General features: G+C 47.1%; 4 protein-coding genes across 4 annotated transcripts; 3 read left to right on the top strand and 1 right to left on the bottom strand.

The window, feature by feature from the left end:
* Positions 1 to 204: 204 nt before the first annotated feature.
* Positions 205 to 1,844, top strand: BJX68DRAFT_137468 (Zn(II)2Cys6 transcription factor). The gene is made up of 4 exons (XM_071036408.1): positions 205 to 322; positions 373 to 767; positions 813 to 1,484; positions 1,550 to 1,844. Exons 1-4 carry the CDS (start codon positions 239 to 241, stop codon positions 1,737 to 1,739), a joined length of 1,341 nt encoding a protein of 446 aa, XP_070896342.1. The 5' UTR covers positions 205 to 238; the 3' UTR covers positions 1,740 to 1,844.
* Positions 1,799 to 2,880, top strand: BJX68DRAFT_137441 (uncharacterized protein). Its single transcript, XM_071036407.1, has one exon. The coding sequence runs from the start codon at positions 1,950 to 1,952 to the stop codon at positions 2,643 to 2,645; it is 696 nt and encodes a 231-aa protein (XP_070896341.1). The 5' UTR covers positions 1,799 to 1,949; the 3' UTR covers positions 2,646 to 2,880.
* On the bottom strand, positions 2,686 to 5,836 carry BJX68DRAFT_242516 (glycoside hydrolase family 3 protein). Its single transcript, XM_071040999.1, has 4 exons — positions 5,400 to 5,836; positions 4,702 to 5,311; positions 3,217 to 4,647; positions 2,686 to 3,158 (listed from the first exon to the last, which is right to left on the bottom strand). The coding sequence occupies exons 1-4, from the start codon at positions 5,482 to 5,484 to the stop codon at positions 2,771 to 2,773; spliced, it is 2,514 nt and encodes an 837-aa protein (XP_070896340.1). The 5' UTR covers positions 5,485 to 5,836; the 3' UTR covers positions 2,686 to 2,770.
* A 6,580-nt stretch (positions 5,837 to 12,416) lies between these two features.
* Positions 12,417 to 13,520, top strand: BJX68DRAFT_269408 (uncharacterized protein; the record flags this gene model as incomplete). Its single annotated transcript, XM_071046335.1, has 1 exon — positions 12,417 to 13,520. The coding sequence occupies one exon, from the start codon at positions 12,417 to 12,419 to the stop codon at positions 13,518 to 13,520; it is 1,104 nt and encodes a 367-aa protein (XP_070896339.1).
* Between the last annotated feature and the right edge of the window lie 1,521 nt (positions 13,521 to 15,041).

The following is a 15,041-nucleotide window of genomic DNA, read 5'->3' as shown; positions in this document are numbered from 1 at the left end:
GCAGACTTGACCCTGAATGATGGGAGCAGACAGTCGTTGTTTCCCCATGGGCACCAGGCGAAGTTGGGGTACGCGGCGGGGAGGCCAGCAGCAAACTTGATTGGCTCGGGTGTCGGTCCGCAGCAACCATCGCTACCCGAGCGACTCCGAGGGATAAATCCTTTCCATTCCCCCCGACTTCCTCGTCCGCTCCTGCACCCTCACCAGCCTTCCTGAGTACTGACTGGCCAGTTTCACCATGGGCGATAATCCAAGTCGAGATCCGTCACGCGCGCGCATCCGGAAGCCATCCGAAATCTGCGCTCAGTGTCGGAACCGCAAGGTAAGCGAGTCTTCGTTAAAACTTTCCGGTATCGGCCGCTCACTCACCAGGTGCGATGTGATGGGAACCGACGGGGATGCGATAACTGCGGGCGTCTACGGTTTGAATGCTCGTTTGTGGCGTTGCCCACGCGCCAAAACGAATCCCCGGAGCCTCTCGAGAGAAGGCGTGTACGGAGAGCTTGCGTTTCCTGTCGGGAGCGCAAGCTGAAATGCTCCGGGCGCTTCCCAAAGTGTTCGCGGTGCGAGGAGCGAGGTCTTGCGTGCCGGTACCCGGACTCTGGGAGGGTAACCAGTAGCGATCCTCAAGGGGCCCAGACAGCGCCGCTGAGTCCACCCTTGCAGCAGGCCCAGAATTCGAGCCAGTCACCATTACCACCTGCTCAGACTGGAGCTGTTGCGCAATCAAGAGATAAGGCACTTATTCATGAACCCAGTCGCTCATTGTAGGTCATTACCAACCCATAGTATCGCAGCTAATCTTTGTCGAGGGAGTCCCAAATTGGCAAACAGGCCATCAAACAGCACATAGAAGCCTTCTTTGAATTCGTCTACCCTCTGCCCTGTTGCGGCTTCTTTCATCGAGCAAGCCTGCTTCAAAGCTGGTCCAAAGGGGATCTTAGCCCACTGGTTCTCCAAGCAATATGCGGCCTGACTTCGCGCTTCATCCACCGGAACAGCCCAGAGCACCACAATCTGGCGCAGAAATGGATCGAGGAGACCGAGTCCCGTCTCCTCTCACGCCTCGGCCATCCCACAGTCTCCGATATCGAGGCCTGGCTACTTGTGATACTAGACCATTGTTTCTCGCGGCGGGTTAGTAGAATGCTCATTTCGATCTCGCTGGCTGCCCGGCTTGCATACATCCTTCGCCTCAACTATGAAGATGATCGACAACCCTTTTTGATACAGGAGCAGCGAAGGCGGCTGATGTGGTCCATCTTCACCATGGATACGCTGTATTCCAGTGGTAAAGCGGAATTCACAGCTTGTACGATGGAAACTCTCTATATCCGACTGCCCTGCAACGAAACATCTTTTTCGATGGACATCCCTGTCTCGACTGAAGTGCTGGCTCCACACTCCGAGTCTCACGGTGAATCCGCCATTGGCCTACTGGGGTATTGCATCCGCGTACTAGAAATCCGCGACCGTGTTCAGAGGTAGCGATCTCATCTCCAGGCGAATTGCTAATGTACTTGGGCGGCATGCTAACTTTTTGGTTCAGGCTAACGCTCACAATCACAAACCACCGCAAGCCCCTAGAAGAATGCCTCGTTGCCGTGAACGCTCTCGAGAACGAGCTGCAGCGCTTCCACTCCTCCATCCCCGCCCGCTACCGCTTCAACACCAAGACCTTTTCCCTCCATGCCTTCTCGCCCTCCCGCACCCCCTTCATCATGCTCCACGCCTGCTAGCACCAAACCCACTGCGACCTCTTCCGCTTCACAATCCCGGGCTTCCGCGAGGGACTCCCAGTCTCCGAGATATCCCAGCTCCCGCCGGACTTTACAACCTCTTCCCGTGAAAAATGCCTCTTCCACGCCCTCTCCGTGTCGCGAATCCTCGAAACGCCCAAGGTCGTCGGTGGCGGCAGCGTCGACTTAATTAGCGACCCCGGTCTCGCAATGTATGCGTTTCACTCTGCGCGGATCATCTCGAGGCTTGGACAGGCCCCAATGGGGAGTATGCCGCAGAGCGAGCTGGTTGTGAGGTTGGGCGCGTGCGCAGAAGCCCTGGAGGAGCAGGCTGCCATTTTCCCGACGGCGACGATTTTGAGGAACGGGATTGTAGACCTGGTTAATGATGCGCAGAGGCAGCAGGATGAGCCGTATTCGGGCTCATCCATTTGGGAAGAGGAGGAGAATGAAAATATTCAGCGGGAGCGGGAGAGCGAGATTGCGCGTAGTAATGGGGGTCGTCAACAACCTGGCCGACGAGAGATATACTCCAAGCACAGCGTGGCCGACGTCATTCGTAATATTCATTTCGAGGCTGGAGACGGCAAAGATGACCACCAATCTAGCGGTCACAACACGACGATAGAGGTGGATGGATCCGATCCCGCGGACGAGAGAGAACGTCTGAGTGTGCAGTCGGCACAATACGAGCAACAAAGACGATCGATCGTGCCAGGTGTTTTTGAACCGCACTCGAGGGATTTTACGGGCTACTCAGGAGATACTGCTGGGTATAATCAGGGCTTCTCGGGGCTTGGGTTTGACCCACGCTATGACCCAGGACAACCAGATTTGTTCATGGACTCATTTTGGCCGCTGATATGTCAAGACTGGACGGTGCCAGATGTCAACGGGGCGATCTAAGAAGGATAGCCACGTAGATAATAATATGTGAGATGTAATATACCACGTAATGGGCCAATTGTCTAGGGGTCTATTCGTTGTTGCCTTGATTACTGTACAGCTAATTTCGACAATTACAGCCCTCTCTATAGCCCATCCCAGCAAATGTCATTATCCACCGTAAACCCCGCCTCCAAACAGCAGCTCGAAGCCACAACAGAAGCTGTATACATGCCCGCTTCACAGAGCCAGCTATCGCTCTTCTCGTCCCAAACTGCTGTGCTGTACTTGTCGACAGAGATTATCACCGGTGCACTTTGACCGGGCTTCAGGAAGACTTTCTGGAACCCGACGAGTGTCCTACGCGGCCTCAGGAACCTTGACTTCTTCCCAGGTAAAGCGCTCTTGAAGGAAACGTACATCTGGACAACTTCCGCACCTGCGATACTTCCGGTATTCGTAAGATCGACCAAGACGTCGGTCCCAATCATCCTAATGTTTGAGATTTTGAATGTTGTGTAGCTCAGGCCATGTCTGGAAATTGTCAGCAAGGCGTAGACACGCACTCAAAAGGGAGATGTAGCACACTAACCCAAACGGAAACGCCACCTCAATGCCACGGGCCTCGAACCAGCGATGGCCAACAAATACATCTTCAGCATAGTAGATCCGGCCATTGTCACTCCCAAATCTGAGAAACGTCGGACCGTCCTCTAGGCGGTTTGGAAACGTCATCGGCAGCTTCCCGCTGGGATTCACCTTGCCGAATATAACATCCGCAACAGCGTTGCCAGCTTCGTTGCCCCCGTACCAACTGTGCAGAATTGTCTTCGCCTTGTGCCGCCAGGGCATGGCGATTGGGTTCCCGGCTTGCGTGACCCCGATAGCGTTGGGATAGGCGTCTAGCACGGCTGAGACGAGGTCGTCGACGTGTGGTGAAAGGGACATGGACTCTCTATCTATTCCTTCTTTCTCCAGGTCCGCGTTGAAACCGACGACGACAAAGACCTGCTTGCATCTCTTTGCGAGTGCCACCGCCCGACGGATTCCCTCAGCGGGCTCGAGCTTCAGACAGCCGCCCAGCCGGCACGCCCCTCCTGGCACAGATATAAATCCTCCGGCCACCTTAGATGTCAATGCGCTGCCTGCCTCGACACGGAGTCGGTACGTGCGACCCGCCACCATCTCATAAGTCCCACGCTTCTCGGACGAGCCGTGGCCGAAGAACATACCCCCGTGAGCTTGCTCAGACTCGTTGTCTATGACTAGATGGTCGTCAATGTACAGCTTGGAAGTGCCGTAGCTGGCGAGTCCAAACTCATAGCACCCGTCGACCTCCGGCTGGTAGTCGGCGCGCATGGAGATATAAAACACCTCGTTCTTCTCGGGATGAGTATAGTCCATGAGCTGGTATGTAGTGTCAGGGATGTTCTGGTAGTCGAAATGCTTCCTACCTGGAACCGAGTCCGGCTCATTATAGAAGGCGATCGAGACACCTGGCTGGCCGGACTCGTCGGTCACATGGTCACCTGTAAAATAAGGGAGTAGTATGTGTCCGAACACACCAGGCTCAAAATGGATCTTTGCGCCCGCGGGGAGCTGGGCCTGGATCCCCTGGAAAACGGAGCTTGTATAGTACGGTCGCAGACTCGCGCTTCCACCACCACATGCAGCAGGGAGTTTGGCATTGGGCCCGATAATCGCAACGTCCAGGCAATCCTCAGCCTGGAGGGGAAGAATGCCTTCAGAGTTTTGTAAAAGGACAATGCTCTCACAAGCGAGACGCCGGTTCAGCGCGCGGTCCTCTAGCGAGTCACGCGTCGTCTCCTCTAGCGATACGCGTGAATTGGCCGTGTTGTTAACAAGCTCAAGCACCTTTCTCGCTCGATCGTCTATCGTCTGTTGCGAAACTTTTCCTGTACCCACGGCAATTAATGTTCTTGCGCCGCGTTGCTTGGAAGGACCGGGCATCTCGAGATCCAGGCCAGCGTTCAGCGACTCTATGCATCCATACGTGCCGAACCTGGCATGGCAGGTTAGTAAGGAGCCGACTAATGTTTCACAATCCACAACGTACCAGTCGCTCATGATCAGCCCATCATAACCCCACTCCCGCCTCAGCACCTGATCCAACAGCTTCTGGTTCTCAGACACATGCGTCCCGTTAACCTTGTTATAAGACGCCATGATAACCCCTGGTTTCCCATCACGCACAGCAATCTGAAACGGCTTCAGATACACCTCGCGCAACGCTCGCTCAGACATACACACATCAACCGAAACCTTCATTGTCTCCTGATCATTCGCCACAAAATGCTTCAGCGCCGCGACCGTCGAGCCCCGACTCTGCACACCCCGAATAATCGCACCGGCCAAAACACCACTGAGCACCGGATCCTCCGAGAAACTCTCGAACCCGCGCCCGTTTAGTGGGCCGCGCACAAGATTCACCGTCGGGCCCAGCCACACGTGTGCGCCTTTTGCTTCGCATTCGCTCGAGAGCAGCTGGCCGGCGCTGTATAGTAATTCGGGGTTCCAGGTTGCGCCGAGGCCGGTTCCGCAAGGGATGCAGAGGGCTGGCACGGGGTTGAAGAAGCGGCTGCCGCGCGCGCCGTTGGGGCCGTCGGTGCATTTTATGCGTGGGATGTTGTGTGATGGGAGAGGGGTTGTGTGCCAGAAGTCGGAGCCTATATAGAGATTTAGCTGCGCACGAGGGCGAAAGTGAAAAAGCTAAAATGGTCATTCAGTTGGAAGGGAAGCAAAAAGGGTACGAACCGGAAAGCAGAGAAACCTTCTCTTGTAGACTCAGCGACTTGAGAGTTGCCTCGACGTTAATTGGGGCCAGTTGGCTGGCATGCATGTTTATTGCGGTTCCGTTAAGGAGAGACTGAACTGAGCTCAGCTTGGCGTTGGTCAGATATCCGCCACACGAGGATGGGTTGTTGCGGAAAACTCTATGCGCTTCTGGCGGTCTATCATAGCAATTTCGTAGCCAGAGGTGCTTATAAGCATCACAAGGTTTATCGTGCCACCATCAAAATGCAGCCTCGGAAGCATGATCGGATGTCGGGCGGAGTTGGGCCCACTCTTCCCCAAGGCCATCCATGAACGTTTGCCGCAGCCATTCCGCATTAGCTTGGAGATTCGAGTGCTGAAATTCTTTGGGACAGGCTGCGAGCTTAGAGGCCAATAATCAAATGCGCATGGTGCTGGACTCCATAGGACCTCGTAGAGCCTAGTAGATAGCCGAGCTTTAATAAGTTATCTAGACCATATAATAATAGTGAGCTAGATAAACTAATATTATTAACTACCTTACTAGTAATCTAAACTAATATAATATAATACCTAATAAAGACACCTAGGGCATAGTTAACTTATTAAGTAGGTTTATAGTCTTAAAAATAAACTTAAGGCTAAGACCCTAAAGGCTAAAGCCCCGGAGCCTTTTAATAGTACTAGGTTAAAGCTTAGGTACTAGCTTACTTAAATAATAACCTATATTAATATTAATAAAAACAAGTCTAGAAAAAAAAGTGCGAGCCAGAGTTAATATAACTGCGGATAATTATAAAGGTCCCAGGCCTGTCTAAGGTTTGCAAGTAGTGTGAAAGGTAGTAATGAAGGTAGATAGCTTGTTATAATAGCTTAATCTTAAGAATAAGGATCTAATAGTAGATTAAAAGGTTAGAATTAACCCTTTATAAGTAGAGGAAGTTCTCTATAGGCTAACCTACCAGCCAGATAATCAGGGCAATATCAGCATTGGACAGGCGCAGATCAATATTTAGAAGATGTTGCACCAAGAACTCTACGGCTTCCCAAACCAGAAAGTAGCTTTTACTAGCGTCATAAACATCCAGGAGGCAAGGAAAGCTTGAATATTTATATTAATTAATAGTCTTGATCCGCGACTCAATAAATGATTGATCCATCTTCAAGTACTAGACATGGACAACCCGCTTTTTATGCCCGCGGTATCAGGCCAAAGTAATGTCTTGACCATAGAATGCTTCTGCCCTCGCTTTATAGTGTTCCCAAGGGCTTTAGTCATACAGTAGACTTGGCAAAAAGGTTCATGTGCAGTGTTCGCCCGTTTCCCCAGTCAAACAAATAATTTTAAGAGATCCATTGTGGATTCGCTAGTGGGATCGGCCCATATTATACACCAGTGTTTATTTCCGTACATGAGGGTTTGTCAATGTGAAAGCAGATGTGACGAGACAAGAAAGTCGATCGACTAGGTGGTACTTTTAATGACAAGTTTCAAGCGTTCACGAAAATTATCTGGACGTTTTGTCTCGTGATCCGTTGGCGTGGAATAACGGCTCAAAGCTGTCAGATGATTTTATTTAGAGCAGCAGCATGACAGAATCCATGTGCCAAGTGGGGCGCCGCCTGCTAAGCAAATAATCACAGCCCAACTCGAAGCCTAGCTCAATGTCATACCCTTACCATAGACGATCTATACAACCATTTCCACAACAAACCCTCCTCGTTTACATTAACTGACACTAACTACCACCACTCGGCCATATCACAACACAAGCAAGTCTCAACTGCAACAAACGCACTATCAAATTTTCTGCTCTCCGCCCTTCCAGCATTCGCAGGATTTCTGTCCGATATTCAGAATGGAGGATACAATTATCGCCTATACACAGAAAGTCTCAGGAGGAGGGCGAGGATGTTCTCAGCCAAAACCCGGCAAAAGACAGTGGCCCACGTCCTGGCGGCCGGCCATAGACTAAGAAGCGTTACAGGAGATATAGAGATAGGGACAGTCTTTAAGCTTTTTCAGCATTTTTATAAGGAGAAGAAGGTAGGAAGTGTAAGTTAGACAACACAACATGGGGTAGTGGAGTACCCCAGCCTCTTCACAGGTTAAAGTGGAATCAATCACAGGCCTATCAGGCGAGGCTCAAAGGTCGCCCTCAGGAAGCTTGGATCATCGAATAATGGACACATAATCCTGTATCTGGAACAAGTAGTTACCTGCATATCGCTTCATTGCGAGGGGGCAGCGTATGAATACACACACACTCTCTCTCTCTCTCTCTGTACAGTGAGCGCGCTTGAGGAAGGCTGGGAATTTATCCTTGACTCCGAAGGCCCGCAGAGTGATAAGAACCATATTTTCGCCGTGAATTACCTCGCTTTTCCTATCGTGACTAATAACAATGATTATTGGTTTACAGTTATCGTGTCAAGCCCCGGTGGGCTTGCCAGTGGGGAGACGCCTATGGTGTATATTCTAGACTCTTCCTGGACTGATTAGAAGAAGGAGAAGCTCTATCAGCCTATGAAACATATCATTATTAGAGCTATGGGTAGTTTAAACGCAACCCAGAGGGGCATGATTCGGTTCTATAAACCCACAGAAGGGACGCTTCCCTAATAGTCTAAGCAGTTATGCGGCTACTACCTGATGTTATACTTAGAGCTTCTGGCCGCTGATCCAGATGCTCTAGTAACAAGGGTGAGGGATTTCAACACTACTAAAACCAGGATGGATTATCTATTTGAGCCTGGGAAGATGGACGGCGAACTAGTTAAGCGATTTATGGAGCTAATTAAAGAGTTTAAGCATGCTAAACAGAAGCAGGGCTGCCTGGTTACTGTGTCTAGTCGTCCGATATTTAATGGTGTATGGGGTACCTGGCACGCGATATAAGCTTAGTTTGAACAGGAATTCGCAGTGGCCGACATGAGAGAAATTCAAATTGATGATAAACTGAAAAGTAGAAAACAATCTGCTTAATCTACTCTAAAAAACCCCCAGGACCAGAAGGCTCTGGATATTGACTCTCCCAAAACTCTGCTCACGCAGGAAACTCCGGCCACCGTGTGCAGGGAACTCAGCGACCACAATCACGTGGATTTTCTCCGAACTGATTCCAACTTGCTGCAGATTGAAGGTGGCTGGTAGGAGCCTCTCTTAACGCCATCACTGCTCTTACGCAGATTCATGCAGTGGCCCTACATGATGGGTTTTATTAAAGTAGCGAAGGTCCAGGCACAGCAATAATCGCTAAGGTTAAACGTTTACTACATTGCTTCTACAAATGCGTCATTGCTTCTAAACCCACAGTTGCTATTCCTAGTATTATGCCGCTTTCGTCTCCAAATGTTGCTCGCTATGACTCTGGACTCAGTTATGTAGTACAGAATGTAGCTCACCACCCATATGATCCCTTTGAATATCATTTCCCGCTTTATGTCTCCCATTCTCCGTCTGATATATATAGAGCCAATATTGTGACTGATTTAAATACTGGTCAGAACTTCTCTTATTTGTTAATTTTTATCTTAGTGGGGATATAGTTGGGCCATTTACTATCGACATCGAAGGCATAAGAATACCTTAATATTTTAGCATTTGCATGCCAGGGACCAAGCTGCTTTGCGTAGTATGTGGGGCCAAATGATTCGAGATGAGAACTAATCCTAAAAGTCATTCTAGGGACCTAGTATGACTGGAAGCGTCCTAGAATGTATGCAAACAAAAGTCCTGGCTTTAGACATATTTATATGATTATATCCACCCCCGTCTTTAAATAATAAGCGCCTTATTGTACCTTGATATTATTAGTTCATTAGAAACAATCATGCTGAAATGCGAGTATGGTTAGGTATTTATAAACTATTCCTCTCTTAGGTAACACTAACAAGCGGCGTATAGCTGCTAATATCCCTATTATAATAAAAAACTTATATCTCTTCTATCTTTAGAGTAGTATATTCTTGCACACTATAGACTATGATGCGACTCATGTGATTAACTTTTTCAGACCTGAAAATCTCTTAATTGTTATTAAAACTCAACTGGACATTATTATTGCTGGGTATGTGATATCTATTTTGATGTAGCCCATGCCTTTTAATAGTATAAGGCTTCGCTAGGTTATATTGGTAAGTTTTATTACTATACCTATAATCATGGCTTTATTAATAAAGCTGCTCTGTGGTAATATCTTTGGGATAAGATCTATATACTTATCTAAAAGACTAGAAAAGGGCTTTTATGTGACAAATGTGACTAGGGACTTTTAAGCCAAGCTGTATCAATATAATACTAAAGATCGCTAGTCTATCATCCTCTTAGTAACCTGGAGTGCATAGAGTTAAGTGCTAGAAGAGGTTTAAAATCCCTTTAGCTCTTTTATATCATCTTAAAAGTAGCACTTGCCGTTCTCGTATGAATAGAGAGAAACTTAATGATATAGTCCATGTATAGAATACTAATTATGTGTTCTATGGCCAGGCCTAGCTAAGTTGAATCTACACTTTAGACGAAACTTTTAGTATATCCTTAGATTATAGTATTTAGTCTTAGGTTATCTATACCCTAAGTAGCATAGCATCTATTAGCTTACTTTACCTAGTAAAAACTAGCTTACCTAAAGTATACGTATTTGATCTTAAAACTATGGACTCTAGAAGGAAATTATGTCTTGATTACTTAGAATATTTAAATCTATGTAATCCCTTGTATAATACTAACAATCTACTGCCTATATAAGTGTTATATTTAGTTATTTAGTAGCCTTGCTAAGTAGGAAACCTATATTAAAGCAGTCCTTTAGCACGCTTAGTGGGCTTGGGTAACACCTTAAGGCTGGAGCTTATACTAGAGGCTATAGCATGCTCTAAGAAGTAGCTAGGTGCTTAGAAACATGCCTCTATAATATAGGCTTTAAAAGAAAGATTCTTTTAAATAGCACTATATAGCTCTATTTCCCTTATCTGGAGAAGTATGTGAACTAATAGAAGCTTTTTAGAAGAAGACTTATGTCCACAAAATGCTTGATAATATTCGTGGTTTGATTACTAACCCTATTCCCAAGTGGTTGAATGGTTATCTGCACTCAGAGCTTGGTGTCATAAGTTAAAAATGATGATAATGTCTTTAGTGTGCCATTTTATGACTGAACCTATCGAGCTCTGTAACCGAAATGTGATTGACAGCTCATTTGAAGACACCCCAATCCTCCGCCGAGAAAGATTGACAATAGGACAGGCGCTAAGAGAGAACGTATAGAACGGCGCCAGAGGTGGCAGAGCCCTGAATGTCCAGGAGAGAACTCAGCAATGGCCAACGGGGTGCATTCAGGTGTGTGGGAATGATAAAGCTATGCAGGTAAAAAGCCGCCAGATAAAGCTAAAAGACAAGAATAAATTATAGGAACCAGAACCTTCTATATGGAAGACAGCAATGAACGGGGCTTCCAAAAAGAGGCTATATAAAAAGAAGCATGCTAAAAATACTTCATCTATTGGATCATACCAATAAGCCTCGTTTACCCATACATTTTCTCTTGGTTGCATGGAAAGATGCCGAACACAGACGCCCCCAGGAATTATCGGCATCACCAGCACTGACACCACCTGTGTGAGACTCTGACGAAGCAGGCTATAGGCAAAGAGAGAATCTTGTCTGGCTAACATGGTTTCATGCATGAACTCCTGTTGCCTATTTCTTGTCATGTCATGGCGCAGTTCGGCGGTAAAAGTGTGATTTTTATCAGAATGGAGGGGAGTGGACGGTAACCATGGATCCAGGTGTGGATAGAAATAGCACCCAAGATGCAAGAGTCATCGATTGGCTAGCTGAGGTGAGTTTGCAGAAAGACGCTGAGCGAGGAGGCTGATCAAGAAGAACGCGATTGGTGAGAGATGGCTGGCTGCAATGTACTAAAAAGCAAGCCCGGCGCATAGCCTTCATGTGCTACAAGAAAAAGCAACATGGCATCGCAGTAGTATCCTCCTCTTGGCGTGCAGGCAAATACGAGCTGGGGGCCAGATCGGCTGAGGCTACAAAGTGCTGGAGTGGCTTCTTTGGGGTCTGAGGAAGAGTGGGCGCTTATGTGAGACACGCCTCCGAAGCGCCCTGGCAGGGCTTGATATCTCCTGGTGTGTTGGTGGGTTGGCCTCTCTTTTCAACGGACAAAAATAAACGCATTGCATGACAAGTAATTCGATTGGAGATTAAGAGAGCAAGTTATGCATTGGATGTTTCACTCTATTCTTCTGTTCCAGCCGTGACAGCCCCCGATTCGACAAGCCGTCCAGCAGGCCCCTGGGGTACCAGTTTTGTTTGCCGCTCTCAAGTTCATCGTAAGCATCGGCGCGTCTGCCATGCCAAGGGACGCGAAAGGCTATCTGAAAGTCGAGATCAAGATTGCACCTTGCAGCGCAAGTTTGGATCGATTTATGAGACGAAAGGCTGCAAATACCCCAAGACTCGATATAGCCAGCAACAAAGTAGTCCTGTTCCTGCCTTTAATACCGGCCTTCCACCCCTCCTTCTTGTCAGAAGGCACATTTCCCATCGTCGTTTCCCCGACATAGTTCGTTTTCAATATGCCGCAGTCAAGCCTGACTCCGTATGAGCTACTTCCGTCTCAGCAACTTCCGGTCAAAGATGAACGTTAGTACTCTTCATTATTCCACTTCCAGCATCATACTAACTTGCTCTTTTCTCTAGCCGAAGATATTGAATGCAAACTTCAGAAGAACCGATATCGCCTCGGGAGACTTGATTATATCCTCTTTCCTGTTATATCAAGTCTCCTTATAGTTTGTACAGTCTACACCGTATTATTTGTTGTCAAGTCCATGGATCCACATACCAAATTTGATCCCAACAGTCTTGAGTACGCACTCAACAAAAATAGCCGGTTTCTCGAGTGTTACGAAGACACGGAATTACCAGCCACGACCAATTGTTCCAGCGCCAAAGACGAGCTAGTGCAGAGCGGTCTTATATCCTGGAGAGCACCTGTCTCTCTAATGTCAGGAGATAAGTTACAGGTTTATGATGAGAGCAACAACTCCTTTAAGGGGGTTGAATGGTGTACAGTTGTCGGCTGTGTTAAGCAATGGGACTTAAAGCTCGTGCCATCAATCCCTCGTGACGCGGCTATCCTCCCGACCATGTTGAGACTCTTCACCCAAACTGCATTTATCTGTATTGGAGCACTATACCAGATGCATAAGCGCCGCCGCGCTGCAAATCGCAAACAGCCTAAAAGATGCAAAGGACTCCGGAATTTTAACGTGCTTGACTGGCTGGTACATGGGTGGGATCTTGCATCCCTTGTCTGGTGGTGGATGACATTTTCCCAGTTCATAGTGGCCCCTGACAGGGCAACCGCTCCCTTCGTACTTGGCTGGGTCACCCCCTGGAAGTACTATACCCTATTTGCCGCCCATCCATATTGCTGTGTCTTTCGCAAGAGCCCCCGAACAGTCAAGGCATTCAGACTAGTCTTTTATCTCCTAGCAGCCGCCCAATGGTGCTCCATGTGCTACGTCGTTTACCTGATAATGCCACGAGAGTACTACAATTACGGCACGCGTGATCCCTATCCAAGCTATGACTGCGATGCTTCTCGAATCGCTGAAAGCCCCGGCATGACCACCTGCTCAGCGGATCAGATTTGCAATATAACCAACCTCTTTGTTGACGCCCGCTTTACCCACGGCACCCCGCTACTTGACCCAGGCATGTCATCCATGTTACTACTAGGGGTTTTAACGGCTGGAGCGGTACTCCCAGTTTTACGGCCTGTCAGAGAGGTGATTATCAGAGAAATTATCAAAGAAACGCAGCCCTCTGCGTGGCGCGAAAAGGAAAAACGGATTTTGTCCAGATTCCAAGGCATGACGCTGCTTATTGACGGCTTTATGGCTGCCACTACATTTTTTGGGTGTATGGTTGGTGTGTTCACTGTAAGAGAGGTGGTGACGATGTACGGGCACCAGGCTGACACGATGTTTGCGATCGATTGGGAGTGTCAAGCCGTGCATGTGTTTTTGAGTCCGTGGAGGTATTATCTAGATATTGGGTATCAGCGGGGGTTGCGCATTGCACAGATGTGGTTTAATTCCTAGACTTTTTTTAGCTCATGTCCTGATATTGATTTATAAAAATGTCCCTCTTTTTTTCTCCTGTTCCTGGCGTACTTTATTTATCTCTTGGAGAGACATCACCAGCTTTGTCTATGGGTTTGTTGGTATAAGCTTGAGATAGTATGTATAGCTTGTGGAAGCCAGTCTGAGCCATTGCTAACAGCTCCTGGTACAATGAACTCCTCGGGTGCTATGATTGCAATGAACGACTACATTGGTGCTAATCTGACCGGAGCACGTGTTCTAGGTATTATTAGGCTGGGAGTGTATATCCCTCACGCCATTGTTTTGTTTGCTTAATGAGAAACATGCCATCCCTTTCCGTCACGATCAAAGTCGCTGGATGAACCAGTGTAAGTATAGACTGTTCGTTGCTAAGATACCTCCTATTTTATCTGCCTCTTACGCTCACCTCATAAACGGCAGGAGCGACTATGGGCAGGGCTCAAGGGACGTACCTTCCTAACGAGGCGCCAAATTGCCTGGGGGACGAGGGTCCTTGGCTGCCCTTTTAGACTTCGCAACTCAGCGTTAATCTACGATATTAACCTGACTATTGATTTACACATGGATTCTACCATATCTCTCTTATTAAGTGCCTTTATACCCTTTCACACTTATCACAACCCCCTTTAGGCCTCAGGTCCTTATAAGCCTCTAGTAGTATTATAATATCTTCCTAAGATCTCTTTAAGATCCTTTTTATAAGTAATCCTAAAGGTAATTCTAAGAATAAAGCCCCTAAGCTTTTAATACTAATACTAACTATACCTATTATTATTATAAGAAATCTATAATAATCCTATTAATAAGATCTCTAGTTATTTTCCCTATAATTAAGCCTACTACTATATATAATCTTTATATTAAGAATCTTACCTACTAGCTTATAACCCACTAGTATAGCTATAAGAGTAAATATATTTATATAGAGAGATTTATAGCTATTAGAGAGGAGGTACTTAATAAGATCTTTTTACTATAAAAGGAGCTTAATTACTTGTATACTATACTTAAAGAGCTCTCTAGGTACCTTAATATTTTTAAGCCCTATAATCTATTCTTAGAATAACTAGTTCTCCTAGAGATAGTAGCTAATATCTCTAGTACCCTATTAAGTTAGGCTCTAGTATATATCTAACTATTCCTAGAACTATAAACCTTTAAGCCTCTATTGTAAGGAACGTCTCTTGATGAACAAGGTCGTATTAAACTAAAATACGAAGCATGAAGAACTAATAGAGGTTCCATGAAGCAGGACTGGCTATATATAGAGGATTATCACGTGGTGATGACCTAAGCGGGATATAAGCAGGGTGAGGCCCGTGACAGTTAATGCCTTAGATCCACAGCAAGCGGCCCTTGTATATTAACGCCTTGATTATCTAGTTGAGGGGGGTTTTGTGTTACCAGCCTTGTCTTTGTTACTAGATAAGGTAAGGTTATACTACCTTCCCTGAATGCTATTAGATCTTAGATATATTTAGTGGTTACTATGCTAAT

The sequence above is a fragment of the Aspergillus pseudodeflectus genome (genome assembly GCF_044049435.1).
Source record: "Aspergillus pseudodeflectus strain CBS 756.74 chromosome Unknown BJX68scaffold_39, whole genome shotgun sequence".
Taxonomy (NCBI): domain Eukaryota; kingdom Fungi; phylum Ascomycota; class Eurotiomycetes; order Eurotiales; family Aspergillaceae; genus Aspergillus; species Aspergillus pseudodeflectus.
This window is presented reverse-complemented; position numbering and strand designations above follow the sequence as displayed.

Coding starts and splice junctions, on each gene's coding strand:
- BJX68DRAFT_137468 (XM_071036408.1), top strand. CDS start 239: ATGGGCGATAATCCAAGTCGAGATCCGTCACGCGCGCGCATCCGGAAG. Junction 768..812: donor CATGAACCCAGTCGCTCATT/GTAGGTCATTAC, acceptor ATCTTTGTCGAG/GGAGTCCCAAATTGGCAAAC. Junction 1,485..1,549: donor ATCCGCGACCGTGTTCAGAG/GTAGCGATCTCA, acceptor TTTTTGGTTCAG/GCTAACGCTCACAATCACAA.
- BJX68DRAFT_137441 (XM_071036407.1), top strand. CDS start 1,950: ATGTATGCGTTTCACTCTGCGCGGATCATCTCGAGGCTTGGACAGGCC.
- BJX68DRAFT_242516 (XM_071040999.1), bottom strand. CDS start 5,484: ATGCATGCCAGCCAACTGGCCCCAATTAACGTCGAGGCAACTCTCAAG. Junction 4,648..4,701: donor GGGCTGATCATGAGCGACTG/GTACGTTGTGGA, acceptor CTGCCATGCCAG/GTTCGGCACGTATGGATGCA. Junction 3,159..3,216: donor GAGGTGGCGTTTCCGTTTGG/GTTAGTGTGCTA, acceptor GACAATTTCCAG/ACATGGCCTGAGCTACACAA.